Genomic DNA, 14,317 nt, shown 5'->3' with positions numbered 1-14,317 from the left:
ATGGGTACAATACAGTATGGCTCAATACACACAATTGGGATGCAGACCAGAGAAAGACTTTCGTCTTGTTTACATCAGGGTCCCCCATTTTCAATTCATCATAACATTTATGACATACAGATAAACAGTACTGTTACATCCAGATATTTATGACATACAAGATATACAAATTTACAGTACTGTTTAAGAGACAGAGTTTCTAAAAGAGTATACATTTGAGGGGGAGGAAAGCAGATCGCTTCTTGGTCCTGTTTCAACGCATGGTTGACAAAATGCCAGAACAATAGTGGTACTGTATTGGGGGGGGGGGGGGGGGGGGTAAATTAATGTATTCAAATGTATTTTCTACTATTGATAATATTTGCAATTACATATACATGTGAATTACTAGAATTTATATTAAGAGAGCCTAGAAGTAAAAAGTTAATATGTACTACCAGTAGCATGTAATACACTGCAGTACTCTGTATTAACCTGCAATACCATGTTGTACCTAGAGCTGCCGCGATTACCGCATTACCGCGGTATCGCTGTTACATCACGCCCACCGCAGAGTTTAGCTGAATACCGCATCACCGCTGTTTTTTATAATAATACTCTCAACCAAAGCAATGCGCGGCAGTCGGCCCGAAATTAAATACAGCAGTGTGTTATATTCACATTTTTATGAGCTAACGAATTTCGTTATATTGGACATTTGTATTAATTATATCAAGCGAAGAACTGAGAAATTTGGCAGAGAGAGACGGCAACATTATCATGAAATATAAACGTTGTGTGATGACTATTATATCTCCGCCGGTTTGGCAGCGGGAGCTAGATTTGCGAGAAGTATGCAACTGCAGAGCCAGCGGCGCTCTCAGGTCCGGCTGGGGAAGCTCAGCTTATTATTAATAATAATAAGAAAGGGTCGGGGGGCGGGGTAACCACCGGGCGCTGCCCGCGACACCGAGTGAACGGCACACGACCAGAGGGGAGACTTCGAATCTGTGTTTCACTTTCAATAACAAATGCGTGCTTGCCGAATCCCAAACAATATTCATGCTGCAAAGTCAGCCTCTAATGATAGACATTTAGACTAGAGGCAGGCTATATGCTATAAAGAGTAGACTACAAAAAATAAAAAAAATAAAAATGCATTCAAACTTTTCTTTTTCTTTTTTTGTGTGCGATAACCGCGGCGGTAGGAAATATTTCGCAAATTTGTGCGGTAAGGAAAACATCAATACCGCGGCAGCTCATGTAGTACGCTATACTGCCATGCAGTACCATGCAATACCATGTAGTACTACTGTATATGCTTTATTATAGTCTCACCCATTCATTTTCTATTTGACTGACATACTGTATGAATATAAAGAACCTGACTAACATTTGATTAAACTTGTGCTACAAAATAACAACACAAAATGTCAAGAGTTTGATACCAAAAACCTTTTTATATACAAGCATAAACACTGAAGACATTCGTTATAATGTAGGTATGCAGAGCCAGTTTCATGGTCCTTCTGATGTAAGCTGCCTGTAAGTAATGTAAACAGTCAGCGTGTGGGTGTGTTGCGTCATTACCAGTGTTAATTTTGTCAACGAAAATTATGACTAAAGATCTTCGTCAACAAAGGTTTTTTTCATGACGACAACGAGACGCGACGTCACGTTATTGAAGACCATGTGACGCTAACGTGACTAAATAGTTAAGTAAATATCGTTGACCACAACTGAGGACACAAATGCAATTTACAAAAACCAGGACGAAATTTCTCTTCATGTATGTTGATATTGTTGACTAAAACAAGACTAAACAAAATAATTATAACTTTTCTTAATGCCATCGTCCCGACAGAGCAGTGTGACGGCTGACGGGGAGCTCTGTGTTATTAGCATTAGCTGAAGAGCTATCTGATCTGAAGAGCTAGTTTTAGCTTAACGTTACCTTGGCTAAAGTTGGGACTAGTCATAATCCAGCTGCAGACCGGCAAGCAAAGTACAGCAAGTTGGCAAAGGAGTATTCCAAGGTAAATCACCTTTTCACCAGTAACGTTACATTGTTTGTATTTCCATCTAGCTCGCGTTAACTAGTGGCTAACCTAGCTCACGCTAATGTGGCTAACTGGTCGACCTCTACATGCACGCAATTAACTCTTTCAATGCCATGCCTGGTTTTCCGTTTTACCGCTTGAATGCCACCATCCGCGCCAATGTTAACGTTAATATCGCCTAATCTGTTTTAAATTATGGCTATGTGTCTAATCTGCCCATCGCATTATCAAATACTATTTTCCAGTCAGTGCTGTGAAGGCAGATTCTTTTTTTATCGCGTCGTTTCCGTTTCAGAGCAGTTAGAAAAGCCCCCGTTTTGATATAAAAAACAGCTCATTCTGGAGCATTCTATGAAAATCGTCTTTTAGTGGAATATTCCACAACGTTGATATTCGTCTGCCTTTTTATGAATCGTTTTCAAATAAACGCTAGATGATCAATATTATACGTGTGTAACGGATATGTGCCGCGATAGTGTGACTACGGCACATAGAAGTGTGTAAAACTCACTCCCCAGAGGCAGATAAACCGAGCGCTTAGGGGGGAATTCCCTTCTTGGCGCAGCGGTTTGCTATACTGGCCCCGGAGCAGACGCTCGGGGTTCGTCTCCCACTCGAGGCATGGTCGAAGTTTTGTGACGGGTACAAGGACGTACCCGTTATACTGGTGCCGTTGACCCGGATGCCTTGGGTGGTGTGAGTTTAGGGGGGGTGAATGTAACGGATATGTGCCGCGATAGTGTGACTACGGCACATAGAAGTGTGTAAAACTCACTCCCCAGAGGCAGATAAACCGAGCGCTTAGGGGGGAATTCCCTTCTTGGCGCAGCGGTTTGCTATACTGGCCCCGGAGCAGACGCTCGGGGTTCGACTCCCACTCGAGGCATGGTCGAAGTTTCGTGACGGGTACAAGGACGTACCCGTTATACGTGCACGCACGCACATTACGGCCGCGCACTGATAATCGCCCCGTTGATTTCCTCTCGGACTTTTACAATGAAACCGAAAGAAGATATTTCACAAAACAGCTTATAACTTCATCAAACTTACTCCGATTATCCTAACACTGATAACATAGAGTCCTTACCTGACATCAGATGGTATCCAACTGGTATATTCCAATTCCTGATCACCATTCGAAAAAATCGATAAGTGTATGGATCCAACGCGACACAGTAGATCTCTATGATCCGCGGGGATCTGAGGCTCCAGAATGAACTGTGGTAACCCCGGCTGGATCAGTGAACTGGAAAATGTGGAGTACCGGATTTTTTTCCCCATTCATTTTCATTGAGTCCATTCCAAAATCACTTATGTCATCTGGGAGACGACAGGGGGCGCTTTTTTCCACAGTGATCGTCGGCGCCCCTCGGCTATACTCGGGTAGGCTCGGGTGATGCAATAATTTTTCAGATCGCAAAAAATAAAAAAAAATAAAAAAAAATCCGAGAAATCTCGTGAGTGGCTAGCAACCACCTATAAAAAAACACGAGAAATCTCGTGAGTGGCACTGAAAGAGTTAATGACATGTTGCGGACAGCCATACCGGTGACAATGTTTAGCTTTTAGTGCCAAATGATAAGAGTCTGAGGCGGAGTCTCAAAAGAGAATGTTGAATATTTATTTTGCATTAAAAATCACAACATAGCGGTCAGGTGGCGTAGCGGAGATAGCGCTCGTCACCAACGCAGGAGATGCTGGGTTCGAGCCCAGCTCTCGGCGTTGCTACCAGCTTGGCTGGTCGTTCATACTAATACAATTGGCAGTATTAGGGTGTGGGAAGCTGGTGGGTGGGAATCTGGCTTTGTGGACAGCGACGCCTACAGGTCAGGTCTCGGCGCTTGCTCAGCGGGGGCAGGACTTGGTGGAGATAGCGTGCCCTCCCACGCGTTACACTTCACCAATGAGGGTCCTCGCTGCCAAGTGAAAAGACGTCACTTGGTACGTATCGGAGGAAGCGTGCGGTCGGCTTCGGGACGCCCTTGTACCGACTCGTAGGAGAACATGCATACAGCAGCCAGGTAGGGGAGGGGGGGAATTGGCACAGCGACTAAATTGGGACGGGGAGAAAAAAACAGAAAATTGGAGAAAGAGAAATAAAAAAAATACTAGCTAACTGGAACGGAGCAGCCTGGATAGGAAGTGCAACAACGTTTAACGTCCGTGCGGAACCAATGTGCCATGTTCCGTGGGTGAACTCATTGAGCATAGTTGTCAATTAATGATACTAATTAGGGATGCTCGATATTGGCTTTTTTACCGATACAGATATACCGATATTGTCCAACTCTTAATAGCCGATACCGATATCAACCGAAATCAACCGATACCGATATATGCAGGGTCCCCCCCCCCCCCCCCCCCTCTCCCCCAAAACGGAATAATTGCATGTCTTGTTGTGGAATTAACACAACATTATGCATACTTTTGACAATAAATAAAATCAGAATTTGTTCTTACTTGCTTGCCTGGCTAAATAAAGGTTATAGAAATGTAATTTTTTTATTTTTTTTTAAACTGATACCGATATTTTCCGATATCACATTTTAACCCATTCTCCGCCGATGACGTGTAATCTGCCAATGACGCATAAAGGCGTCTTTGAGATCAATATTTCATATTTTCGTCATGGTATTCACATTTCACCCACGGAGTATTGGCTGGTGTTGTAGGACTCCGCTCAACTCTGCAACGCTTCAATACCGCCACCTGGTGGCCGATCGGCGAGTTGCCAAAACCGGAAGTGGCCGGAAGTGCTTAGTCCGTCCCCTATTCCGTCCGGCCACTCGCTATCGCTCGCGGGACTCTATCCAGACACCGTGCATATCGATCCGTTGCCATAACTCAATAAACAACATGATTGGACGTATATTAGTATTATACGAACCGGAACTGGATCACCTAGATCAACATCACATAACTGGGATCTGTTTGCGCCAGTGTGATCGCCCAACGGTAAGAAGCTGCCGTGAGTTTCAGCGTTTTTGATTATTATTATCCATACAAACTGCTCTGATCTATATATCACCCATACTACATGAATCATTTAACGTCGGTCATTGAATTATAAACGACCCCCCCCCCCCCCCCTCCGGTCAACAGCAGATGACCAGTCATGACGTTTAGGATCATGTACAGTTGAAATTTTTTATATAACGTTGATCGGTATCAAACTGCATTTGATCATCTAATATATGCATTTATGGCTATATCTCACGTTCTATGAAATACAGCAGAAAACGATAAAAACATATTTATACTCTGGACGGTATTTTAGTATGAATGTGTGAATGAAAAAGTAAAACGTTCCTACATCCTGAACGATAGATAATTGATGTTGAATGGGCCATAGTAATGTCAATTTAGCAATACAATTTAAAAAGTTATAGCCCTGCAAAGAAGGTGAACATCTCCATAGACAAATAGTGCTGGCAGAGAGGCTACAAGGATGGATATAAGCTCTGGCAGAGAATGGGTTAATGCCAATATCGGCCGATAATATCGGACATCCCTAATACTAATACTAATCTATACAATCACCTGTTGAATAAATACCATTACTTTATATTTATTACTAAAAAAAACAGTATATATAAAACAGTAGCTGTAAAAAAGAAAAAGAAAAGTTTTATCATTTATATAATATAAATATATATTTTTTAATGTATGCACTGGTATCGGATCAGTATGTTTTTTTCATTAACTAAAAATAGACAAAAATGTCATCCGTTTTCGTCGACTAAATCTAGACTAAAACAAAAAAGACAAAGTTGAGACAAACTGACTAAAACTAAAATGCTCAGACATTTAGTTGACTAAAACTGACTAAACGAAAAATAAATGAAGATGACTAAATATGATGAAAACGAAAAAGGAGCACTTGACACTAAGACTAAAACTAAAATAGCTGCCAAAATTAACACTGTCATTACGCAGTCTGCAACTGAGTGCTTAGTGCTGTCCCATTTCGTAGTGCAATTCACCCCTTGTGGCTCCGCTCTGAAGGGTGACTCCCATCCAGGGCACTCCAAGACGAGGGGTAGGGCCAAGCCGTAGGGCCAAGGGGAGAATTGGGACGCAGCCTTGCACTTTCTTCAACCTCGAACCTAAATTCCTTAGCGACCCGTGTTACCAACGTAAACAAACTGCACAGCGCGTACATATACGAGACACAGATATGAATGAATGAATTAAAACTTTATTTAACAGATTGCAGAATGGGTACAGTATGGCTCAATACACACAATTTGTTAAGGGGATGCAGACCAGAGAAAGACGTTTGTCTTGTTTACATCAGGGTCCCCCATTTTCAATTCATAGTGACATTTATGACATACATGACATCATGACATTTATGACATAGGGACATACATGACATACAGGTATATAGTACTGTTACATTTGTGACATATACGATATGCAAATATACAGTACTGTTACCCAGAGATCCTAACAGAAAATATATACATATGATGGGGAGGAGACTGTACATGCGGAAACGACTGTACGGAGACAAATAACCTATAACGGAGGCTGAAATGAGACCAACGTGACTCACAAACTCACGACAGTACACTGTCGACTGTACGGAGACACCATATACGGAAACGACATACGGAACAAATAACGTATAACGGAGGCTGAAATGAGACCAACGTGACTCACAATCTCACGGCAGTACACATACAGACGCACAAAATTGAATCTGCATTGATTAACTGATAATCAAAACCCAGCTGAAGCCGTTAAACCCCTGTACCGAATCACCCAAGCCAATACGCACACACAATCAGTCGAACTGGAACGGCATACACTCCCCGCATTCATAACTCGGACAATTATCCATACAAACGTCCCGTGTTCTAAGAAAAGATATCCGGACCCTCATACGTTCATCTTCCATACGCTTAACCATAACATAACTTACTTACCCAAACAACGTGTTCCGAGTCCACATTCACGCACAAATCCGTACTCCCAAAACGTTAGAAAAACACTCCGATACCCGAATCCACAATCATCCGATGTCTGGAAGTGGACCCATGGTCCATTCGACCTTAACACTTTGAGTGCCAGCCACAACATATGTCGTTATTTCATGCCGACCGTGCCAAAAACAAGGAATGTCGTTTTTTTATCTTTTTTTTTATTCGCGATTTCCATTCATATTTCATCAATCTAGCCGCACGTTACCACTGGGACTCTCTCTTAGCTCGAATTGGGAAAATACAGCCCCATATCGTCTCTCCGGATGGTATTGCAACCTTTGGATTGGACTGAATGAAAACGCATGGAGAAAAGAAAGTCCGGAATCCACATTTAACTTGTCAGGCATGTAATCCGAGCAGATTGCAGTCTTTGTGGTCCATCAGAACAGCGGAGAATATGTGTTTCGACCACCCAGCGTTGGATCAATAAACGTGATTGATATTTGGAATGGCGATCAGGAATTGGAATAATCTTTTTGGAGAACATCTGATCTGAGGTAAGGAATCTATTTTACCAGTCTTGGGATAATCAGAGCTATTTTCACCTATATATCAGCGTGTGCCATATGTGTGTCTGTGTGTGTGCTGATCAGGAAATGAGATTATCGATTTTTCAGCCCGCTTCTATAGCGTGCATAAGTACACATATACTATCGATAATCTAGCGTTTATTTGAAAACGATTCATAAATAGGCCGAAAAATGACAACGTGTTTTGCGTATTCCAGTAAAGGGCGATTCATGTGGAATCTTTATTTTTTTCTGAACGTTTCAAAGAACAAGCGTTTTTCAAAATGGTATAAAACGGAAATGAAGCGATTAAATAAAAAATTATTTTCGACAATGTTGACTGCAAACAAGTCATTGATAAGCGATGGTCGTATTAGACACATAGCCATAATTTAAGATATAGTTTATGCGTTCACAAATATGATCGCTCTGCCATTGAATAGAGCGTTGGCACTCAACGGGGTATCTAGGGCACCCCCTGCTGGCAATCAAAGTGTTAATAAACGGACGGCCACCGGTCCATAACCGCATTCTATAGAAGAATAAGTCTATATTTGTCATGCCGATTGACACACATGCAAGCTGGGAGACCCACAGGAACACACTAACGTCGCGTGGCGCACAGTCTGTGACGTCACGCTCGCTACGACGATCCCATCTAGAAAGAAACGTATCTGTATTTTTGACTATTAAAAATCATACCGACGGGATTTCTAAATACCCTGGTATACCGTCATACCGACCAAGCCTAGTGCTATCTATCCACATATCTCTACGGCAGATATCTACAAAACTAGACAAATCCCACTGAAACGATCTGGGTGTATAGATGGATAATAAAGGGGAAAATACGTTATTAAAACGGTCCTAAACTTGTCCTTCAACTTGTCTGTCCCGTGAATCCAGTTGTGTTTTGTCTGTTGCTAATGAATGCTGCTCTTCCTCGCGGTAGACATGGACATCCCATTTAAAGACCATGGACCTATGCATACATCCAGTCCCATTGGGGCAGAGGTGGACGTCGAGGAGCCAGACTCGGGAGGTGAAGGTTTAGTCCAGGAGGTGTCTCCACTGCTCTTTGCCTGTGATGAAGATGTCCAGGAGGGGATGAAGAGGGAGCCTCCCCCTACCCAGACATCACTGTGCGATGGGAAAACCACACAAAGGTGACTGTCTAATCCTCGTACTGGTATTTAATATAATTAGGCTAAAGATTATGCGAGTGGGAAAATGTACCTGATGCAAAAAATCTGATACCTAGACTTGTGTATGAAAACAAAGTAAATAATAAAAATATTTCATTTAACTCATTCCCCACCAACAACGATTATACTCGTTATCGCTTGAACGCCAACGAGTATACTCGTTGTTTGATCGTTTTTCCTTTTTTTCGATTTTGATATTCTATTCAATGTCATGGACCTGTATGTTGCCATATGAAGGAATTTTGAGATCGCCAAAGTGCAATACCGGCCGCATCCTGCCAGATGGCAGTGTCGCCCACCCTTTGAAACCTTATATCTAACTCTGTGTTACACTCAAATGTCTCCGGGCGCTATATTTAGACGGAGCCGAGTAATTGCTTCATCCGACCACTTGGAAACACATCAGGCACACTCTATCCATAAGTTGTGCCAAATTAAGTCCGGGACCAGATGGACACCAATACTGGAAATCGCGATCAGACAATTGGAATATTCTTTTTGGAATACCACCGACCACAGGTAAGGACTATCTGACATCAATTTCAGCTTGATCCAACAATGTTTTCATATCCATCCAGCTGATCGGCTTCTGTAGTGTTCAACACCAATGCCGTTACTGGCCGCCATCAAAGCATAAAAAAATTACCCCCCCCCCCCCCCCCCCCCTTTCATGCACTCATGATGAATAGGGCTGCAACTAACGATTATTTTGGTAGTCGACTAATCTAACGATTATTTCTGTCACACCCTCCATCTCTGCTTCCTGTGGGCGCGGCTAAGTCGGGACTTAAGTCGTTTCTGGGCCCATGTCGTTCAGTGCCATAAACGACTTTTTACGTTTCTCGGTCGACATTTTTATTCATTATCCACCCAAGGGAGCCTGTTGTTACCATAGGGAATGAGTCTGAGGTCGCCAAAGTGCAATACTGGCCGCATCCAGCTAGACAGCGGTATTGAGCACCCTTTGAAACCTTGTATCTTGGCCTGTGCGTCGATCTAATGGGTCAGTTTTTTTTCTTCAAGCTGAGCGGTTATAGCGGTCGGATTGAGAATAATCAAATGCTCCCGACGCATGATGTGTGGTGGATTATATTGGCGACACGATGGACATCAATACTTGGAATCGTGATCAGATAATTGGAATATTCTTTTTGGGGTACATCCTAGTCAATGTAAGGGCTATGATAGGGCTGGGCGATAAAACGATAACGATAACTATCGCGATAAATTATTTCCTCGAAATAAACATGAAACGTGGTCGCAAAGTTTCGATATATCGATTTTCCAAGCTTGGCTCCGTTCAGCCTCGGCTCAGCACACTCACTAACAACAACCAACGTTACGTGATGACGTGCTTACGCACAACAGCTAACAACCAATCAGTGAAGGAGATGGCCGAGAGCGAAGTAGACCCGGAAGGAGGTAGGACTCACTCAACAACAAGGCTTGCTAGGCTAATTAGCTTGCACGGCGATGTTTTATATATTTACGTGCCGAGTATGTGTGTGGCGTGAATTCTGAGGCCACGTTTATAGTAGTGGGGGTATACAGTGGACGTCGTTTCAATATATTGTGGCGGAAGAGAGTATCTTAGTGTCATATTTAGCACATTGTCATGGAATACACCGCTTAAATACAACAGGCTGGCTAGGATAACTAGCTTGCACGGCACTGTTTTATATATTTACGTGCCGAGTATGTGTGTGTTTTGAATTCTGAGGCCACGTTTATAGTAGTGTGGGGTATACAGTTCGTTTCAATATATTGTGGCGGAAGAGAGTATTTTAGTGTCATATTTATTGTCATGAGATACTCCGCTTGTCGGCTAACTGCTAACGTGCGCGGACTGATGACGACATCAACTCGACTTGAGACATTCGCAGCAGCATAAGAAGTTAATTAAACTTGACAGACATTATATCGACGATAATTATCGATATCGAATTATATGAAAATAATTTTATAATTTTATCGCGATAACGTTTTTGGTCATATCGCCCAGCCCTAGGCTATGATATCAATCTTGCGTTGATCCAAGCATTCATGCATTCATGATGAAACATAATACCTATGATATATATTTGATTTGAGAATAATAGCGGGTCCAGGCAAGAAACGGCAACGGTTATAGTATAATACAGCTATAAGGCTATTCCTCAGCATTTCAGGAATGACCCCAGACCGATCTAAAACATACTTATATTCACCACGGTATAACGCGCGAATGTATGCATGGAAAAAATTTCTCTTTTTTGCATCTTGACCGGAAGAAAGTCACTGGCAAATGACCATAGTATTGTATCCATAGCTATAATATAGAATATAGTTATAGCTCTACAGACAAGGTGACGGATTCCTATCTATCTAGCGTTGGCCTTGCTACAGAGGGCCGTGTCTAATGTATGGCACTGAAAGTGTTAATGTGCTTTTTTCATTTGACTTCATTTTTTTTTTATTATTATGATTTATTTTACATGCAAAGCGCACCTATATGACCGCCCCGGCGATGTCACCAACTCACCCATACAGTTACCCACTCATTCACTCACTCAAAATTAGCTGCTCTGCCCCTAGTGGTGGCTCACAGGATGTGTGCTTTGCAACTATGACACAGAGACAAATTTATTAGTTTTGGTCAGTGACTTCAAACTAATTGTCCACATCTACCATTTGGTAAGAGTAATGGACCGGATTGATATTCTGTATCGATTGGCACTTGAATTTTAGGGCTCAGGATTTGTATCTGAAGTGGAAATATTGTTATCATTGCCAATGCCAGACCACGGCTTCCATAATCTTTTCATGGTGGGATCCACTACAAGAGATGTAATCTTTTGTGGGACCCGTCGAGAATCAACCTCCATACGTCTGGGTTAATTTAACCTCAAGAATACTAAATAAATTCACAAGTACATTAATAAAAAGTACGTAGTATTTATTACCCATGTATTCTTCACTTGGACAAGGATGTAAGGCTACATGCAGCCTTGATTACACACACACACACACACACACACACACACACACACACACACACACACACACATCATCATCCTGCGACCCACCTGGCTATTCATTTGCATTATGTGAAAGTAAAGAGCCCCCCCCCCCCCCCCCCGCTTCTATTTAATTTTTTTTGTCTGACTTATTTAGTTGGTTTGTGTGCATTGAGTGAGGCTCCTCAAGGCTGCCAATTATTCAGAACAGCAAGAATGAAGACCACAAACTGTGTTCCCTAAATATTTATTCTGTCCTTTTTAGGAGTGATGGTGCTGCTTGGCTGGAGTCTCCTCCAAAGGACTTTTCTCTGAGAAAATCCAAGACTTTTAGGACAGTGATACCATCAAGGTGAGGTCTTGTCTCCCGAGTTATACGACTATGGCTAGTTGAGGTCTTTTCTCTGAGTTATAACACTGACTATGGTTAGTTGAGGTATTTTCTTTTGAGTTATAACATAATGGTTAGTTAGAATAGAATAGACTTTTAATTGTCATTGCACACAAGTATACAACGAAATTTCAGGGGAGCTCCCACAGACCGTAGTACAATATATATATACATACATGAAACACATAACACTGTACATACAACAGAATATTTTAAATAATAAAGTGCATGATGAGCGGTAACATAGTGGTTATCAAGTCCAGGTAAGTGCATGGTGCATGGCCAAGCGCCAAATGCGTGTAGATTTAAGGTTTGGCGAGTAAAAATGAGAGGTCTGCCCGCCACCTGGCGTGTAGTTCATATCGATACTCTTATTTTGAAAATCCTGTGCGGGTCTCATTTCCGCCCCAAGCGCAGCTCCAGTCATAATATCTATGGCTCCGGCAGCTAGCAACGTTCGGTTCATATGATACTCTTATTTTGAAAACCCCTGTAGCAAGTCATATATATCCGCCCAGTCCGTGCTTCTGAAAGCAGAGCAGCGCTACACAGCAGTGCGCCTACACGACCCGAAATAAGTCTGTGGTGTTTTTTTTTCTTCTCACAACGGGTCAAATGCATCTACATGCTTTGCACCGTCGCCATTCCTTTATGCCCGCATCGCCCGAAATTAACGTTTATGTACCATTACAATCACTACAACGTTAGCGTAAGCTAACAAGATAAGCTAAAAACGTCAGTTTTTAAAATCTACCAGCCAAATGGCTGGTAAGTCAAAAAGTTAAGTTTGTTCCCTGCCTGCGGGGCGCCGGTGCTGAGAGACAGGGTGGACGAGGTGTAGTTGCCCAGCCTGACGGCTTGTGTGCGGTTTGTGAGGAAGTCCAGCACCCAGTTACACAGTATATTACACAGACCCAGGGTTTGGAGTTTGCTGATGAGTTTACGGGGGAGTATAGTGTTGAAGGCAGAGCTATAGTCGACAAAGAGCATTCTTACGTAGGTGTTTTTCTTCTCCAGGTGTTCTAGGGCGGTATGAAGCACAATGGCTATAGCATCTTCAGTTGATCTGTTCTGCCTATAAGCAAACTGGTATTGGTCAAAGGAGGCCGGGATGATGGATGTGATGTGTTTCCTGACCAGTCTCTCTAGACACTTAGCAGTGAGGGGGGTGAGTGCCACGGGTCTGTAGTCGTTCAGGCACGTGACAACTGACTGCTTGGGTACTGGTATAATTGTGGATGTTTTGAAGCATGCTGGGACATATGATAATAGCAGGGAAAGATTAAATATATCTGTAAAAACCTCCGTCAGCTTATCCGCACACTCCTTCAGTATACGGCCCACCACTCCATCAGGTCCCGCTGCCTTCCTTGGGTTGGTATTCCAGAGGCAACACCTGACTTCATGGTGGCTCAGGACGGGGGCTGTGCCGCTGGGGGGGAGGGGCTGCACTACTTGGTCCCTGTTTTCTCTGTCGAACCGGGCATAGAAATGGTTCAGCTCCTCGGTTAATGTGACAGAGCTATTTATGGGTGATGTTGTCCCCTTGTAGTCAGTGATGGCTTTGATTCCCTCCCACACCCGGCAGGGGTTGGTGGAGTTGGAGAAGTGGGTCTCGATCCATTCCTTGTATTTAAGTTTTGCTGCCTTGATGCCTCTCCTTAGAGCTGACCTGGCGATGCTGTAGGCAGCTGCGTCCCCAGACCTGTAGGCTGCATCTCTGGCCCGGAGGAGTGACCTGACCTCCGCGGTCAGCCACGGCTTCTGGTTAGGGAATGAACAAACCCTTTTAGTGACAGTCACCATGTCCATACAGAAAACAATGTAATGCATGACTGTGGTGTAGTTATCTAATGCCGCTCTAGGATCTACCTGCGGCCCTCTGTCCTTGAAGGTGTCCCATTCAGTCACCTCGAAGCAGTCCTGGAGCTGGGATACAGCCCCCTCAGGCCAGACTCTTGACGGTCCTGGTTGTGGGTCCGACAGATTTGATTTTCTGCCTACAGGGGGTAAAGGAAGAGCGAGATGTGATCAGACGGGTCTAGGTGAGGGTCTGGTTGCGCTCTATAAGCCTTTGCAACATTGGTGTAGACTTGGTCCAATGTTTTATCCCCCCTTGTCGCACAGGTAACATTACGATGGAATTTGGGGAGAACAGACTTGAGGTTAGCATGATTGAAGTCCCCGGC

The 14,317-nt window shown here is 43.2% G+C and overlaps 1 protein-coding gene across 9 annotated transcripts in view; it reads left to right on the top strand.

Annotated features, from left to right (window-relative positions):
• The window catches only part of LOC311237644 (uncharacterized protein), a 59,144-nt gene that overhangs the window by 14,647 nt on the left and 30,180 nt on the right, over nucleotides 1-14,317 (top strand). For all 9 annotated transcript variants that reach the window (XM_084325592.1, XM_084325594.1, XM_084325593.1 and 6 more), the window contains 2 exons: nucleotides 8,489-8,702; nucleotides 12,003-12,089. In XM_084325592.1, coding sequence (XP_084181718.1) covers nucleotides 8,489-8,702; nucleotides 12,003-12,089 — 301 coding nt within the window. The remainder of the gene's footprint in view (nucleotides 1-8,488; nucleotides 8,703-12,002; nucleotides 12,090-14,317) is intronic.

Source organism: Notolepis coatsorum (genome assembly GCF_963971535.1).
Source record: "Notolepis coatsorum genome assembly, chromosome: 12".
Taxonomy (NCBI): domain Eukaryota; kingdom Metazoa; phylum Chordata; class Actinopteri; order Aulopiformes; family Paralepididae; genus Notolepis; species Notolepis coatsorum.
Note: the sequence above shows the minus strand (reverse complement) of the source record. Positions and strands in the feature narration are given on the sequence as shown.